The 18,549-nt window shown below is 38.5% G+C and overlaps 1 protein-coding gene across 2 annotated transcripts in view; it reads right to left on the bottom strand.

The window, feature by feature from the left end:
* TDRD7 (tudor domain containing 7) overlaps positions 1–18,549 on the bottom strand; it is an 85,465-nt gene that overhangs the window by 13,868 nt on the left and 53,048 nt on the right. For both annotated transcript variants that reach the window (XM_054502170.2, XM_054502171.2), the window contains 7 exons: positions 17,264–17,450; positions 11,618–11,729; positions 9,785–9,987; positions 8,681–8,815; positions 6,833–6,919; positions 3,732–3,866; positions 1,382–1,492 (listed from right to left, as the gene is read on the bottom strand). In XM_054502170.2, coding sequence (XP_054358145.1) covers positions 1,382–1,492; positions 3,732–3,866; positions 6,833–6,919; positions 8,681–8,815; positions 9,785–9,987; positions 11,618–11,729; positions 17,264–17,450 — 970 coding nt within the window. The remainder of the gene's footprint in view (positions 1–1,381; positions 1,493–3,731; positions 3,867–6,832; positions 6,920–8,680; positions 8,816–9,784; positions 9,988–11,617; positions 11,730–17,263; positions 17,451–18,549) is intronic.

Raw genomic sequence — 18,549 nt, 5'->3', positions numbered from 1 at the left:
CCTTGTCTGGTCCTAGTATATGTCCTCACCCCTTTCCCCATCTCCAATTACATGGGAGGAGAGGGACCTGGGGAGAAAAAGAGAAAGCAAGCTCCACAGAACGGGTCAAAATTAGTTTTACACTTTTTGTCCAGGAGACCTTCTGACTACCTAACCATCTTTGCTCTTTCGGCCAGAGGGGTGTTTGTATGGAAATATCATACATTAATAATTGGGACTGTACTGCTGTGTGTCCCAAGGAGCTAGGTGACTGTTGGCTATTCTCATCAGCAACTCTGGTTTATCTTAGGAATGATAAAAATAAGATACTTCCAGCCACATTTATCTTTTACCAAATAGGGCTAGAAATGAAAGGCAGGAACACAGGCCTGAGGAGAGGGAGATAACAGCAAGGCAACCCATCTACAGTGATTTACTTAAAATTTCTTTTTTTTTCCCAACAAGATGCCTCTATTACATTCATCCTCTGAAGTACTAATTAAATACTGACTGCGAATTCATTTTGATATTTATAATACAGAAGTACAGTTTTAAAAATTAACAAAAAGTACTTTTATTGAGTAACCATCCAATATTCTGGCTTTAGGAGCTTAAAGAGTAGCTGAGAAAACAGTATTATCATGTGACAACTGAAGAATATGGAATAGTATGTAATTAAGCATGTAATTGTACTATAAACCCCAGAGGAATACAAAGACAGAAAAATCACTGCTGCTAGAATAATTTAGAGGTCTTCATGAAGATATTTTTCAAGGACATTTCATTTTAAATGTTTATATAAAACAGTCATACAATTTCCATCAGTTAATAGAAAAATTATCTTCTTAAATTTGTATTCTTGGATATATGAGCAATGTTTTTGATTTAAAGATGCAAAAGTACAGAAAAAGAAACAAGAGCTAGTGAAATAAGTACAGCAGATTAAATAAACTTTAGGAAAAAGAGGCTAAGAACCACAATTATAAACAAATGATTTGTTTATAATCTATTCTACTTTGTGAATAAAAAAGAAATAGAGGACTTATTTAAATGATCTTTAGAAACATTTATCAAGAGATCTGTGGTCCCTCTGTTGGGGACTTAATCCCTTATCATGAAGCAAAACAGAAGTGGAGAACCATCTCTTCTGCATTAATAATGGGAAAAATTATAAGAAGCATTTAAAAATAATACTGGAGACATAGGATAACTTCTTAAATAAGAATTAAACCATAAAATATCTTACAGCTACACATGTAGCCAATTTCCTGAATATAAAAAATGTGTTGGATGTGGAAGCATCCATTTTACAGTGAGATAAAATTCCTTCACAAAAACTAAATGAGCCCTGACAGCTGCCAGCTCCCTTTCTAAATGTATCAGGCCCAACAAGATAACTAACCTTAATGCTACAGTCCGAGCAATTCAAAACAGAATCTCTTAACCACAGCACTGCATCTGGTGTCCACATGCCAATAGATTGTGGAAGATCTGCTAAACAGCACTTAATGGCCTGAAAAGAAAATGTGATGGAAAAGTGAACACACCATGTTAAAATACCTAGTTATGAGTAATGTTAATATTTTCCTACAAATCAAATGGTACCAAGATAGGCAGCAAGCAACAACAGCTAATAACGACAATCACAGTTCCTGGTTTGAGCATCTGCTATGTTCCCAACTCTATTTATACAACTACTATTGTCTTTACTCCTTTATGAGCCAGGGCTTACCCCCAGCACTCCATATACTTCCCACCGTACAATACTTCTGCATGACAGGTGTTGCAGCCCCATTTCACAGATGGGGAAATGGACTCAGAAAGACTGTATAAGATACCAAAGTTGCAAAGACAGGGTTGGGACTTTTATCAAGGTCTACCTTCTAGCTCAACTTAAAAAAAAAAAAAATTGTCATTTGGAGGAAATCTGACTCCTGTTGCCTCAGCATTTCCTGAGTACCTCATGGGTAGCAGACACATTTGTTTGCCTTTTGAACAAGGTTGTAATGAGAATTAAGGAGGGTGAGAAAAAAACTGAAATCCACAGGTCCTTAAAAGCTTCATTTTCCCCAGCGCTTTTTAGCTCCTACCACCACTATACAAGCATCTGTAGAATGGCTACAACAGAGGCTAAAAAGTGAACTCAGGGATTTCCTTCAGCTTCAAGTAAACCCTCGAATCAACGGAAGCAATTTTGTGAAGGGGACGAAACCCAGTTCCAGGATTCCTTTTCCTCTCTGAGCCCCTTCCTGTCTTCCTGCCTTCCTCCCTCAGGAGCTCTAAGCCTCTTGCTCTGCTGGCTGGATGTGGTACCTTTCTTGTTGGAGAGGAGGTCACTTAGAGCAGACAGCACACTTGAATATCTGCAGGGGCTGGGCAGGCAACGAGGGAGTGGGGCAGACCCGATGGGGCCAGCAGAGGAGAAGGCCCCAAGCTCCTAAGGAGCACTGCCCCACAAGAATAGTGCTCAGCAGAGTCAGATTTTCCAATTTGTCAAGAGAGAAGCTAGAAGTAGGAATTTTTGTGTGAAATTTCCTAATTTTAAAATCCTGGCAACCAATTCACATTTTTCAAATACTGTAAGAGCCAAGAGCCAAAACTCAGTATTTAAGGGTTGGCTTTGGCTGACAGTCCATCAGTTTGGTACTCTGATTTAGACTCTTGGAGAGATGTTGCGAGCCAGAGGCTTGGGCTAGCTGGCTTTTAAAGTACTCCCAACCAACAGTCTTCACATTTGTCAAATAATAAACCTAGACAAGATTATGAAAAAAAAAAAAAAGTTTAGTGATTGTTAATGCCATAGCATACAGGTGGTACTGTTGTGGACTTTCAGACAATCACAGCGGTGGGACAGATTCCCAACTGCCCTCCAGCCCAGGGGATCTTTTCTAGGTAAGGCTGGCCCTGCATGGCTGTTCCAACAAGAGGTATTAAGTCAGAGTAGCACTTGAAGGCCCATCAATTTCCAGAATTATGGCTGAACAATGGACAGTAAAAATGATTTTGAAAAAAGCTTCTCTGTAATAGTCACAGCTAGAAAAAGCAATGGTGATGGGAGGGAGAGACATGTCAAAAGCCATGCTAATTATGGACAATGTTTTATTTACTGAGTTTGATGGCAGAAGATGTCTTCTTGAAAATATTAGTAAATGGGCATCTTGAAGTTGTAGAATACTGCATTGTTTTATTTTTTAAAAGATATTAATTTCTGCACAAAATCCTCTATTTCTCCTAAAGGTAGTGAGTAGTTCTAAACAATTCAAAATATTCAAAATCCCTATCATCTGAACATTCACGAATAAAGAAAGGACCAGCTGAAGTTAATCTTTTAATTAAAATGTATGGTGGGGAAGTCACCGAGAAAATGATTATGTCTAAACAGATCTCCAAAGAAAATGGTTACCTAATTAAACTAAAACTCTAAAAATAAACATTTATACACAATATTCTGGAACTGTACATAAGTCAGTACTGGCATCTAATTATCAAAATGGAACCTGTAACTGGACAACACAGCTTAATGACTGGATGCTCTTGAAAACAAACATTTCTCAAACAACAGTCTGTAAATATGACTGGTCTTGTCTAAGTCAGCCACGTTTTACTTCTGAAAACCAGTAGACAACCACATTTGGACAATTTCCAATTTTCTTAAAAATTAATGAGATCAAAACTGAGAAGGCATCTTACAATAAGATTATGAACACATCCAAATCTGTTCCAGCAAATCTCCCAGGCTGGTAACATAGTACCTGAGGTGGTATTGCAATCATTTCTTGTAGAAACCGAGGCGGAATTTCCCTGAGCTCTGACACTTTTACAGATGTCACAGTGCCAGAGTCCAGGAACTGAACATCAAGAGCCCGGCTGCTGTGAACATTTGTGATCTGAAATGAGATAAGTGTTGGCTCATTTATTAGCATATTCAAAAGACCAAAATGCTTCTGTGCAATTACATTTTGTACAATCCTGAATTGCATATTAAAAGGAACAGACTATCAATGTTAAAATTTTCCCTTAATTTAAAATGTATTTATTTACTAAATATTATTATTATTATTTTGAGACGGAGTCTTGATCTGTCACCCAGGCTGGAGTGCAGTGGTGCAATCTCAGCTCGCTGCAACCTCTGCTTCTCAGGTTCAAGCAATTCTCCTGCCTCAGCCTCCCAAGTAGCTGGGATTACAACAGGTGCCCACCACCACAACCAGCTAATTTTTTTGTATTTTTTAGTAGAGATGGGGTTTCACCATGTTGGCCAGGCTGGTCTCAAACTCCTGACCTCAAAAGATCCACCCACCTTGGCCTCCCAAAGTGCTGGGATTACAGGTGTGAGCCACCGTGTCCAGCCTACTAAATATTGTTTTAGAGTAGAATTGCTTTCAACATCTAGTTAATCAGTAATAATCAGCAAACTGATAATAAACAGTAAAATAAGTATAGTAATATTTATTATTTCTCCAATTCTAGGACGTGATTTATTATAAAATGATTTGATACATTATTATATATTGCTGATTATAAGATACAGTCTGTTCTCCAAAATATTAAAATATAAGGGAAAAACTATTGTTTTGGGGTCAAAACAATAATTACCTTTGCAATTATTTGTACAACTATCAAGAATAAATACATGATTAAACATAGGATCTGCTTTTCACTAATTATTTTTCCTTCCTTGACTTTCCATACATCACTAAGAGACTGAGTACTCAAATCTTTTGTCTACCTTGAAGGTAGACAAAATATACAATTTGATAATAACAAAAATAATACTAGATATTTATCTAAAGTATTTGGATATACACCAAGAAGGCTTCTTTTTGCCAAAAATGCATAACCTAAATTTAAACATGAAGATACTCAAATTGTGAGATACTTTACAACATAATGCTCTTCTTCAAAAAAGTCAGGAATAGCAAAGAAAGGCTGAGTAACTGCCAGGCTGGAGTATACTAAGACGACATGACAACTAAAGACAATGTGGGATCCAGATTGGATGCTGGAGCAGAAAAAGTACTTTGTGGGACAATTTGGGAAATGTATGTTCTGTGGATTAACTAATGGTTTTGTATTAATGTCAATTTCCTGGCTTTGGTAATTATGCAATGGTTATATAGACGTTAACATTTGAGAAGGTAAAAGGCCAATGAGACCTCTTTGTGCTATTTTTGCAACTTGTAAAAAAGAAAAATTATTTCAAAATAAAAAGTTTAAAAAGTTAGTATGCATACAATTATATATTTTAAATTAAATCACACAGAACTTTAAGATCTGAAGAATGCTATGATCTTTTCAACGAGTCATGTTTTTGAAGTTTATACCTAGGCACATACCCCTTGGTCATATGACCCGAGATTTCAGCCTTCTGACATACATTCACATTAATAGCAATAATTACTTCAAAACTGCTACTCTCATTAAACTAGACATGACCAAGTTTTATTTAAATAATGAAAAAAATCAATTCAATTAAGTCATCAAAATGTTGCTGTGCAGTATTTAAAAAATTCAATAAAGCAACGATTCTTATCTTTTGGGGGTTGATTTGAGAATCTTACAAAATTATGCATACTTTTCCCCCAAAATATATAATACAAGCACACACACAACTTGCATACAATTCCAGGAGGGTTGAGGGACCCCCCCGAAAGTTGAGGTCCTTGCATCTAGGTTAAGAACCTCTGTATCAAAGAAAAAAAAGAAAAAAAAAATCAAGCCAATATTTTTTTCTTAATTTTTTTTTTTAGTTTTTTTTTTTTTTTCTTTTTGGTTTTGTAGAGATGGTATCTCACTATTGTGACCAGGCTGGTCTCAAACTCCTGACATAAGTGACCCTCCCGCCTTGGCCTCCCAAAGTGCTGGGATTACAGGTGTGTGCCACCTCAAACTAGATGAAGAGAGGGAGGGAGAGCAACCACAAAAATCCAAAACCTGCCTTTTTAAAAACATATGAAACGCAAGATAAACCATAACAAAACTCCTTTCAAGTTCATAACTGAGCTTGCAAGAAAATAAGACAATTGTTAGTGACTAGAAATAGAAGAGTATGTGAATATTAAAGCCAAAATTGTGCTGGGCAGGAGACATGGCCTTAGATCCAGGCAGGAGGCAGGGAGGATCTGACATTGCCCCATGAAGCCACAGTTCTTAAAGGGATATACTCTCAGTGGAGATCAACTTTGGAGAGCAATTAAGCAAGATCTAGTAAAATTGAAGATATGCATTCCCAATACCTAGAAACTCCACTCCTATGTATGTACCCTGGAAGACACAGACAGGAAGGTTCAAAAAATTAGGAACAATCTAAATATCCATCATCAGGAAGATGGAGTGATAATGTTGGCATATTAATAGTGTTGAATCATACAGCAGTAAAAACAGATGAACTACAGCTGCACACATCAACATGAATGAATCTCACAAACATAATGAATGAAAAAGCATGACCAATACCTCTCACTACTTATATAAAGTTTGAAAATATTTATTCATTTAGTTACACTTATTCATTTACCTTTATATTATATACACATATTCATTAATATATTTCCACTAAATATTAAAAATATATAGAAAAAGTGTGTATCTACAAGTACAAATACAGTAAGAATATAAACAAGTAAGAATGAGAAAAAACAAATGAAACTGGGGTGGAGGCAGAAGAAAGGAGATGTAAACTTTCTTCGACCAATAACTTCAACCAGGAAACTTCAACCATACTGGTCATGTTTTATTTCATAAACTGGTGATGAGTCTGTGAGTATTTATTCAATTTTTTAAAAAACCTATGTGTATATTTGAAACATTTCACAATAAGTTAAGATTAAAAAGCCAAGTGACTGATTTTTACCTCTACTCGTAACCATTTTCCTTTGCAATGGAAGAGGCAGATTTTCCCACAGAAGGGTAATGAAACAAAGCACTCGGAGGTCATGTGCTGCAAAACAGAAATGCATGATACTCTTATTACTCTTAGCAAAGAGCATATTGCTACAGCATTAGAAAAACAGATCACTGTGGCACTGGCAGACTTAACCGACATGTAGTCAGACTTCCAGCAATGGATGCAGCAAACACACAGGGTTATAAAACTTTTGACCTGTTACTCATACATTTGTTGACATCAGTAGTTTACTCTCCGTACATGCACATGGCTCATAAATCAGCACTGTTAACATGTCTAAAAACATTAGCATAAGATCATTATGATTCACTTAGGCACTGGCTCCATCAGTTACACATGAAGAGAGGTGTTGAATCTGACAAAAAGGAGAGCAGCATGGATGAAAAGTGAGGAGGTTGCGAGAGCTGTCTGTGGGCCTATTCTTTTCATCTCTTCACATTTAGATGCAAAGATAACATTTTAATTCCAAAATAAAGAAATGTTATCAACACAAATATGCATGTCAGTGCCAGTTAAATACCAACAAATCACAGCTGTAAAGATGAAGTCTCCTCATCTTCCTCTTCTGCTGTAGTTTGAAGTTGGGGGTACCTGTCCATGGTCTCTTTCTGTTCAGGGTGTGTGTTTCTACTCTCCCCAAAGGCAATGTCTCACTTAGGTTACCAGTGCAGTAGGAAATATTGAGTCCTTTTCACCACCAAAGGTTATAAGGACAACATCCATACAAACGAGTCACTGGAGTCAGCCAAGCTGGGGGTTTCAGATTTTTCAAAGATAGACTTAAAATTAAACCTCTGTAACACAGAACAAGATAAAGCTATAGGAATGTCTCAATTCCAGACTGTACTTTGAATGTGGGTTTAACCTGATTCAGCGCATATTTTGGCATACCTATTCTACATAAGACACTAGATTAGATACTGTAAGGGATGCAGAAAATTGGTAAGGCACAGTCTATGCCCTCAAGAAGCATATGCTCTAGAAAGGCAAATAAGTACCCAAATAGCTAAAATATAAACCTGAACATGAATGCCCTGAGGTGCCTGATGTGCTTTGTGGGTTAGAGGGAAGAGTTCACTTCCAGGGACGACGGGGTAAGGGCAGAAGTGGCAGTAGGGTTTAGTGATTTGGAAACCACAGCATATTCTGAAATACGACCATAATGTCCTAATGGAGGTAAGGAAACCATTTTAGAAATTTAAAGCACAATAAAACCTCTACAGAGCTTGATTCAGAAAAAAATAGTAGAATTAAAGGATAAGGAGCTTATTAATACAATTTGAACTGCAGAACCAAATTTATCAGGTGGCAGGTTCTCAGGGTCCATAAAGAGCTCAAGGAGTGATGGCTAGGGAGGAAGATGAAGGCAGAATTAAGGAGGAAAGTTTTATTATCCTCCTAAATTCCAAGGTTTCTCCTCGCCTGAAGCAGAAGAGTCAGCTGGCTCTAGCAGACAGTCACAGGCAGCTGCACTGTGGCATCACCAACTGCATGTTATAAATAACACATCTACCGATTGCTGCACACTGACTACATGCCAGGCACAGTGTCCTCAGGACAATCCTATAGGGTACACACTATTGCTATCTTCATTTTACATTGCAGAAACTAGTGTTGTGTTTTTCTTTTAAAGCTCTGAAGTCTAGCTCTTTACCTACTATTCTAGAGATTCCATTTCAGACTACTAAAAAATCGTTCATACAAAAAAAATTGTTCATACTTATGCAATTTAGTAAATTACTCTTGTTTGTAATTTTAGGGCTAATTTTAGAGGTAGAAGAGGTTCTGCTATACCTTGCAATGGAAGTAGTCCTCTATCTTACGTAGAAGGTCACTGAGCTTGTTCAGACCCTTACAAGGCACCTGGCAGTAGAGTGTCCCATCAGAGCAAATATTAGTTACTTTGACATTTGTGTACATGGCATCAACCTATAACAGACAAAGGATACCTTGTGAATGCTTGAGAGCAGAATGCAGCTCTTACCTACCTAAAGGGTATCTACCTAAACATCCCATAAGTTAGAGTATATGTAAGATGAAATGCAATTTATAGCTTAAATGTACAAAACTAATTTGGATTCTTTTCTTTTTAAAAGAAATGTCTAATATCATTTATGCCAAGCACAAAATAGACATTGTGCATACATTCCCATACTCCATTGTCTGAAAGGCCAAGACTATCTTTAATGTTGGTTTATTTTCTCCCAATTTATTTAGAAAAAGAATTACATAAACCATGTTTTGCAACATTAACAGAAGTGAAAATAAACTCTCACAAAATCAAATCCATCATCAGCCTACTTTCTAACCTGGGTCCAGAGGTCACATGAATTTGAGTAATTTTAAAAAACCATAATCAAAATAAATATTCAATTTTACCCATTTTTAGTCAAACCATAATAAAGACATTCACAGTGGTTCTACTTATTAAAACAGAAGTTTTCCCATTGTTTCTATGAAATCTTTAAAATGACCATTTTTAACATCTCATCCTATTCTCTTGGGTAGATATTCTGTAATTTATTTAAAGGCTTCCTTCTTTTGGGGCATTTATGTTCTTCACATTAAAAAAAGGTTAAAGCTAATAATCAGCATCTTCGTGGACCCAATTTTCCCTTCTTTTGTGTTATTTTTCCTTATTATCTTTACAAAATAATCTCATATAAAATCAATAGATGCTCATTGCAGGAAATGGAAAATAAAAAATCCAGTTCCTAAGAAACAATTACTCTGAACATTTTGGTACTTTTTTCCCTTCTAGCCCCACTCCCTCCTTTTTTCCCCTCAATGTAAATGTAATCTGTCTCTATCAATTGTTAGCCTAAAATGTATAATATTCTGCTGATTTTTCTCTCATACAAAATGTGTAACAAGCAACAACAGTGATCACAGTGGTACCTGCAGGTGAACCTCTAGTGACTTGTCACATATAGCCTTCAAGCAGGTGGCATTGATATTGATATCATCTTCTCCTGAGGTATCGTACAGAACAACAAGTGGAATGTCAGCTTTGTCAAGTATTTCCACTGCAAAGATCTTTCCACAAGTTAAAGATTCAACCACCTTCACTAGATCAGGATCATCGCTTAGGACTTCCAAGCCTGAAAAATATTGAATCTTTTAATTTCTACTTAAATAGAAAAATCATTTCAAGATGAATAGACGGATTGTGTCTGTTTTGACCATTATTAAAATTATAAGCCTACTGCAAAATTATTAAATTTTATATGAAAGCTTTGCTTTATAATCTTTGTCTTACCTCTTAGGTTTTAAAAAAATATAATGTAAATGCCCTTTTGAATGGTACACTAAGGCAGGCAATCTTAAAACAAGCAGAAAAATGGATAATCAATCAGAATTTCTACCTTGGGAGAAACAGTCTTCACTTTATACATGAACACATATTTAAAACCAAAAAACTAACACATATGAGAAGCCATCAATTATGTCTTCCAGTCATATGTTTGTAATGCACTTCCTACATATATACAATTATTTTTCTTATAAAATGAACACACATTTATTGGAAATTGAGACAACCACTATTGTTTCTTTTTTATTGACCCTTAGGATACCAAAGAACCTTCTGATTTATCAAAGACAGATTAAGTAGTGTTTAACATAACACAGGTATTAGATGAATTTTGTTGTAGTCCAACTACTCTTTAAATTCTTAGAAAATTATAGTTCCACATAACATATATGACAATTCTAAGTTAATGTATTAAATGAATTAAAACTAGCTCATATTTCCCCCAATGGTACTATAATGCCTATTTCCATATTTTTCTACTTTAAATCCACAAGCTAAAATTCAGACTCCTCCTGAGTTTTTTCTTCTTGTTCTGTTCTCCAGACATATAACTTTGAACTTTTCTCAAACATTTAATTTCAACACCCTAAATCTTGTCCTATGCTCTTGATACATTCTTTCCAACACCAACTTCTAAAAGTTGTTAACAAGTTTTTAAAATTTCTTCAGGTTAATCTCACAGATAAGAGTCAAATCCAGCTCCTGTGACATAAGAATTCATCCTGCTGGGAAGGAGGCATTTCTTCAGAGTACTAATTTTCATGAAATAATTATGATCATTTTCTGCATTTGGCTCAAGTCCCCCTGGCATGGTGCATATTTCAATGCCTTTCCTTATCACAAACATGACCAATGTGTCATCTGTCCTTTAAGTTTATCCCTACATGGCACTCTCATACAGGTGGATTCCTCTGTTTCCTTTAGGAGGAAGGAAAAGAACAATGATACATCTACTATGCCAGAAACTGCATGTGACCTGTGATCAGACTCATGCTTGGGCGCGTGAGGGTGTGTCAGTCACACCCTCACAGCATCACCACAGTCCATCTCAGTGGGAAAGGGGCTGAGAGTCACCTCACAACATGCTGAACAACATACTGAAACTGATCAAATGTCATGAAACAGGGCCTCTATCAATTGTTACTAGGGCAGTTAGAACAAGAAAAATCCCTTTAAGATGGCTAATTGACATTTTTATAAGAAATTATAATACGTTTTCATATACAACATAAAATATAAAAACATAACATTTTTATAATGGTATCTTATAAAGAACACATTCGACATGAATTTAAACCTTTCAAGAAGTAACACATTATAACACGAGATACTTAGTCCATTTTAGGATTCAATTATCCAAATGTACAGTGGTAATAACCTATTGAAACGGAGAGAGTTTTTACAAAAGTTCCTCTTACCTGCAAGCTTACATTTTGTAGCTTGAAATGAGAGTGAACAAAACTTCGGGTTTAATTTGTATGCTTTGCTTTTTTCAACATTTTCACTAAAACCATAGTCAACATAGCATACCTAATGATTAAAAAAAACAGAATGTTTAGTTCTTTATCCTCTCTTTAAAAAATTCATTTGATACACTTAATTGGCTCAATCTTATTCCATGATCAGCAAGCTGAGTGGCACCACGGCACCTGGAAAAAGCTGGGGACGTGCCCCTGACTTACCACAGAAGAGAAAGGCTGGAGCTGAGACCAAGGAAACCAGGGGTCCTGGTTCCAGGCCCCAGTCTTCTACCTCACCCTACCCCTTCAATGGGAAGAACAAGACTGCTCAGCCCTGCCACCTTGCTGTTGCCAGTCTTTCAGCAGCCTATCTACCTGGTTCTGCCAACTCTGCTCCCCTCCCCTTTGGTACTTTCATTAATATCATAATGCCTATATCAGCTTATTCTTTTTTGAGTTACATATTTCCACCCGTTCCCTGGACAGCAGTATTTGTTTCTATGGCAGGCATCATCCTTGTGGTATTTATCAGATTCTAAATCCCCAAAGCAGGATTCGTGATGGCTATTCTCAGCTACTGTGCTTCCAGGGACCGAGATGCTTCATCAATGACAACAATGGTATCACTGCTGAACAACATGGAATTCTAAACTGAAAAACAGGTGTACCTATTTTTTTCAAGGGTGTGAAGCTGGGTTAGGCCTTCTTTCAGCTCAGCAAGAGGCCCTAAGTCTGCTGAACAGAGGTCTGTGTTTGCAGAAACCTGCACAACTTTTCCTCACCATTAGCACAGATTGTTAAGAGCCTGGATATTATTTTTAAGAATATTTATAGAATCTTCCGTTTAAAAGGATTATATAAACACAAAGCCTTTTTTTGAGAAAAATAAAAATCTAGAAACATTAAGCTATGGTTTAGAATAACTAAGAATCTAAGGGAAAATGTTGAAAACCTAATATGCATCTCTAATTAAAGGAGACGATGGTTATTGAAAGAAACAAAGCAAACAAAACAACAAACACCAGGGCAAAGTCTTGGCCTTAATACCAAGTAACATGAGGTAGGTTCCTTTCACTGCCTCCCTGAAAATAAAGTCCACAGGCCAGCTTCTTAGTACCTAGATTACGGTACTAAACACACGAAACAAAAACCCTCCCCAGCAGAGAATCTAAGGGAAAAAAGCAGAAGACACCACTAACTCCTTTCCTTGGCCATGTGATAAGTGGGCCTGTGGGGCCTGTCTACCTTGTATCAGAAAGATCATCTCTTAGAATCCACATCTGACTCAACACTGACTTAGGCCTAGATCGCTGGTAGGGCTGCATGTCGGGCAGCTGGCCATTTAAGTGCACAAGTCTATTTCTCCAATCCTAAATTAGCACCTGCTTTTGCTTCTCATAGGCCTCAGGAGTCAGGCAGCTCTCATTTCCTTTAATAGCTATCACCACCTACAACTTAGATTCTGTTCTTCCCAGGCCCAAAATGGAGGTAACATGGTCTGACAATAGGACATAGCATGTGAAATCATGACTCCTGGGAAATTCAGAATGTATTCTTAGCACAAGAACAGATTAAAGAATAACTGCTCCAAAGCCTCAAAAGAAAGTGTTTCTGAACTGTTTGTAGCTTCTTTTCTTGTTTTTTATCATACATGTTTGTATGGCAACTGCAGTTTATAAAACACTTGTCCATGCATTGTCCAGTGTGACTCTCACCACACTCTGCTCTGTGTCCTTTGCTCTGTGAGGGCTCAGTAGTCTCTCTCTCTCTAATGTCATGGGATCAGGGCCAGTAGTCACATAATCCTGGCATAAGGCCACAGTCCATTCCTGGTTCTCTGGCACCGTCAAGTGGCCAAAGGTCTCCCAGCACTACCTATCACCCAGCAGACTCCCCTGGGATGTGGGCCTGGGTCAGGCCAAACTGGCACCAGCCTCAGCGGGTGACCGCATCTGCTGTTTCTCCTACTTACCAAGGATCTGACAGGGAAAGCAAGGAAGGAATCAGTACTTACCACCAGACAAAGTTCAATTCAAGCGAAGCAAGACTGGTGCTAAGTAGCTGGGGTTTCTCCAAATAAAGGGAGAAATCGTCTCTGTCAGCTTCAAGGGGATGTGGGGAACAAGTTCAGGCCCGGATTGCTACAATCACCGCTGTCCCAAGAGCTTGCTACTGCACAAGATACCGAGCTACCTTTTTTATTCTTCACATCCAGCCCATAATTCTCAGCAGCAATGACGAGGCTGGTCACTCCCTTCTTCATGAGATGCTTTTCTTTTTCTGGCCTCTGTGACACCACTCTCTTGGTTTTTCTTCTTTGGCCATCTTTACAGGCTTTTCTGCTCCCCTTATGCCTCCATGTAAATACTGAAGGGTTTCAGGACCTGGTCCCAGGCCCCTCCTCCTCTCTACATGTATTCTCTCTCTAGGGGATCTCATCTTGTCCTATGATTTCACATAGCACCTATATGCTGATGCCTCCCAACCTGACACATCTCCAGTCCTAACTGCTCCCTGAGCTCCAAATTCATCCATGTGACATCTGATAGCTATTCTCAAACCTAGCAGGTCCTATGAAATTCTCAATTGTTCTCCACAATGGTTTTTCTCTCTGACTTCCCAATTTCAACAAATGGCACCAATATCTAGTCAATTGCTCAAGCCCCAAACCCAGTAGCTAATATTGAATCTTCTCTTTTGCTTACCATCCACTTCCAACAGGTCAGTGTCCTGTCAGTTCTACCTCCAAATATATCCTGAATCTCTTCCACTACCTCCATCTTCACTAATCCAGGTTACAAGGTAGCTGGCTATTACAACAGCCACCTAACCAGTATTACTTTCCTTCTGTGCCCTACTATAATACAATCCATTCCCCTACAACAGTCCCAGAATGATTTCTGAAGCATCCAAATGAGATCACATCACTCTGCCTATCTCTTGCTTCAGAGTTATTTTCTATCATAGTTATTTCCTTTATTGGTTATTTCCTTCATTGTACTAAAATTGTTTTGTGTGTTTACTGTATGCTTGTCATCTCTCTTTTCTCACTAGAATGTAAGCTTCTTGAGAACAAGGACTTGTATGTTTTGTTCTTGGCTCCAGGAAAAAGTGAAAAAGTGTAACAGGTAGATACAACATGATAAGAGTGTCTGAATTTACAGATAAGCAATCAGGGAAGTTAAATAACTTTCCTAAGGCCACACAGCTAGAAATGGCAGAGCTGAGACTCAGTTCTATCTGACACGAGAGCCTGAATTCCCAAAGTAGAAGGAGGGAGGGAGGAAAGAAAGTGACTGCCCTATAGACTTCAGACTGGGTAATATCCTTGTGGAATATCTGCATTATTTATTGTAAATATTGTTACACTGTTAATGTGTCACTAGGATTTACGTATGATTCTTCTCTTCATAAGGAATCTCTGTGCCTCAAAATAGCTTAGCTTTTGTTGAACTTCCTAAGGGCTGGGGGAGTGAAATGGCCAGGAAATAGAAGTTTATCTAGGAACGTTTAGGGATAGTTATCTCCTATCAACTAGAGACCCAGAGGAATGGAGGGACTTGACCAAAGGCACACACCCAAATACAGGCAGACTCAGGACTAGTGCCCAAGCCCTGTGTTCTCCTTTGGTCCAGTGATCATCGTGGTCCTTAGCTTCTTCCAGGTTTCAAACTTTATCCAAGTATAATTTACACTGAATAAAAGATAACCATTTAAATACAGTTTGATGGGCTTTGATCAATGTATACATCCATATAATCATCACCATAATCAACATATAGACCATTTAAACCACCCCAGAAAGTCTCCTCTTGCCCTTTGCAATTAGCCCCCCTCCACCTCCTGTCCCAGGCAACCACTGATCTGATTTCTATCACTGCAGACGAATTTTACCTGCTCTTAGACATCATTTACATGAAATCATACAACATTACTCTCTTGTGCCTGGCTTCTTTTGCTCAGCACAAAATCTGTGAGGTTTGTCCATGAAACTATTTATATCAGTAGTTAATTCCTTTGTATTGTTAACAGTGTTCCACTACATGAATAAACTATAATTTGTTTTTATGATTCACCTGTTGGTGAACATTTGGGCTGTGTCCAGTTTGGGGCTATTAACAATAATGCTGCAACACACATGTATGTACAAGACACCTTGTGGGCCTTAGGGGTCATATGGTAAGTGTTCATAAGAAACTGGCAAACTATTTTCCAATTTTCAGATTTCTAAAGTCAGTCAAATTACTTAAAATTTGTGCCTCTGTAGATTCAGCTAGGGAATTTCCTAAATGCCTCTGCAAATGGGAAAGGGTGGCTGGGTGGTTGGGTGAGCTTACTTCTGGAGAGGGTCAGGGCCTCTCCTATGGAGCAACCTGCTAAGAAACAGCAGTATCCCTTTCTGACCTCCCAACTCCCACTTGTAGCGGGGGTTCAGTGGCCAGTAACTGATGGACTTAAGCCTGCATTCAGGGACTGGTCATTTGCACTCAATGACACATATAGGATTACTGGCTGGCGGCTGATAGTGGCACATGGAATAAGGTTTTGTATTATGGAACAGAGGCTGCAGAAATAGAAACATATTTCCCTGCTTGCAAAATCTAGAGAAAACCAAAAGATCTTAGATACATTCCCCTCACAGTCCAAGAGCGCTCTGTATAAATACAAGGGACTATAGAAGTGGGGAACTAGGGTCACCCTTCTACACAGTGTCCTTCCCATCATGAAGGACAGAAATGAACCCAAGTCTTAAAGCGCATTTCCCTTTAGGGAAGGCAGACATCTTAACAATCGAGAAAGAAAAGACTTTCTCTCCCTCCAAATTCTCTATCAAGTAGCAGGCCCATTATTCAAAGGATAAATTCCAAATAGACACACAGCTTCCACCAAGATAGAAAGAAGTAACACATTAAAAATACACTAGTACAACTGACCACACAGCACACAGAGCTAATACCTAATTTCTCTGCATGTTATTTGGGTGTTCCAAGGCCCTGAGACACTACCGCTCTCAGGGAAACTGTGCTTCTTGGTCTCTGCATTGACGGTATGAAGAGGCAAAGGGCAGAGGCTGATATCCACGAATGTAGCCAAGCCCAGAAGAGTCTGCTAATGGAAGCGAGTGGCAAACGGGCCCACTGGCCTTTTCAAGAGGCTGGAGAGGGCTACGCTGGGAGCAGCTGTGGAGAAGGACCTGTGTCTTGGCTACAGAAGAGGGAGAAGAAGAATTGTCTCCTTTGGTCTGTATGGCTTCCCTCACTCCGAAGTACTGGCCTTGATAAGAGGCCCACAGAGTTCTGGTCAGTATTCATTATACATCCCCTGGGAATAGGAAGTGTCTTTCCCTGATTGGATAATGTGTTATGAATACTCCCATGGGGAATTTATTTTTTTAACTAAAACTCTGAGATAATAATAACTACCAAGAATTTAAAGGCTGACAGGGATAACCTTTTACGGATATTATCTTTTCAACTTCCATTGAAAACTACATTTAGTTATAGGATACAACATTTAAATTTCAAAAATGTAAAAAATATTTACACTTGGAAAATAATAAGGTGTTTGTATCCATAATGCTATGACAAAGTAAACAGTGCTTGCCTTTATTTTGTTCTCTTCTGTTGAGATGACCTGTGCCCGTAACCAGGCGTCCTCCTCGGCATTTACGGCCAGCAACTGCCCAACATTCACGGCCTGGACTGGTGTGACCTTAGGATTCTTACTGTAATATTCCTTCATCTCATCTTCCATTAATTCCTGAGCAGCAGAATAGTCTTTGCCCACATACCTGAATCAGTTAAAAGAAGACAATGCAAATGAAGTAACCTAGAAGAAGAAAAGCAATAGGAATTCGTTTTTGTCCTTCTTTTTTCTCTGCTGCCATCTTTGGTTCCAGTCTCGGACTTGCTTATATCAACAGGGAGGAGAACATGTATTCAGTGAAATACTTATCTCTTGAAAAAGAAGATAAGGGGGCTAGGCACAGTGGCTCACACCTGTAATCCCAGCACTCTGGGAGGCCGAGGCAGGCGGATCACAAGGTCAGGAGTTTGAGACCAGCCTGGCCAATATGGTGAAATTCCATCTCTACTAAAAATACAAAAATTAGCTGGGTGTGGGGGTGGGCACCTGTAGTCCCAGCTACTTGGGAGGCTGAGGCAGGAGAATCGCTTGAACCCGGGAGGTGGAAGTTGCAGGTTGCAGTGAGCCAAGATCACACCACTGCACTCCAGCCTGGATGACAGAGTGAGACTCCCTCTCAGATAAGGGATAATGGAGATTGCACAAAACACACACCAAACAACACAGCAAACATTTGGTCCAACATATCCCACAACAAAGGAAACGTGGAGCAATCCAGACAACGAGAGGGCATAACAGGAAGCAGCAATAGTGTCCTCAGGAAGGACAAGGCTGAGAAAAGAGTCAGGAAGGGGAGAGAGGAGGAGACGTGGAAAATGGAGACACCAAGGGAGGCCTGGAGGCCAGAGAAGTGAGGGTCGACGCTGGATCTTGACTAAGGCTGCTGGAAATCTTTATAGATTACTAAGAAGAGAATCTAGAACATAGTTTTGCCCTAACTAGGGCTGGGTCAAGCTTTGAAAAGCAATGAAATTATACTAGAGAAAAAACAAAGCTGTAAGTACACTAAACACAACGTGACACCCGCCTCCAAACTTATTAAACAATTTGAACAAATTACAACAAAATGTTGACTTCTGATACCCTTAAAAGAGGTACCATATTCTGGTCAAATGTCTCTAAAACTGTATGCTTGTTGAGAAACTTTTTTTTTTCAGGATTATGTCCTTATTCCTTTCTACACTTTTCTACTGTTGACAACTGTGGTCACCTTGTTCCAGTTCATGTTATCAAAACAGGCTACT

This window comes from Pongo pygmaeus, chromosome 13, assembly GCF_028885625.2.
Source record: "Pongo pygmaeus isolate AG05252 chromosome 13, NHGRI_mPonPyg2-v2.0_pri, whole genome shotgun sequence".
Classification (NCBI taxonomy): domain Eukaryota; kingdom Metazoa; phylum Chordata; class Mammalia; order Primates; family Hominidae; genus Pongo; species Pongo pygmaeus.
Note: the sequence above shows the minus strand (reverse complement) of the source record. Positions and strands in the feature narration are given on the sequence as shown.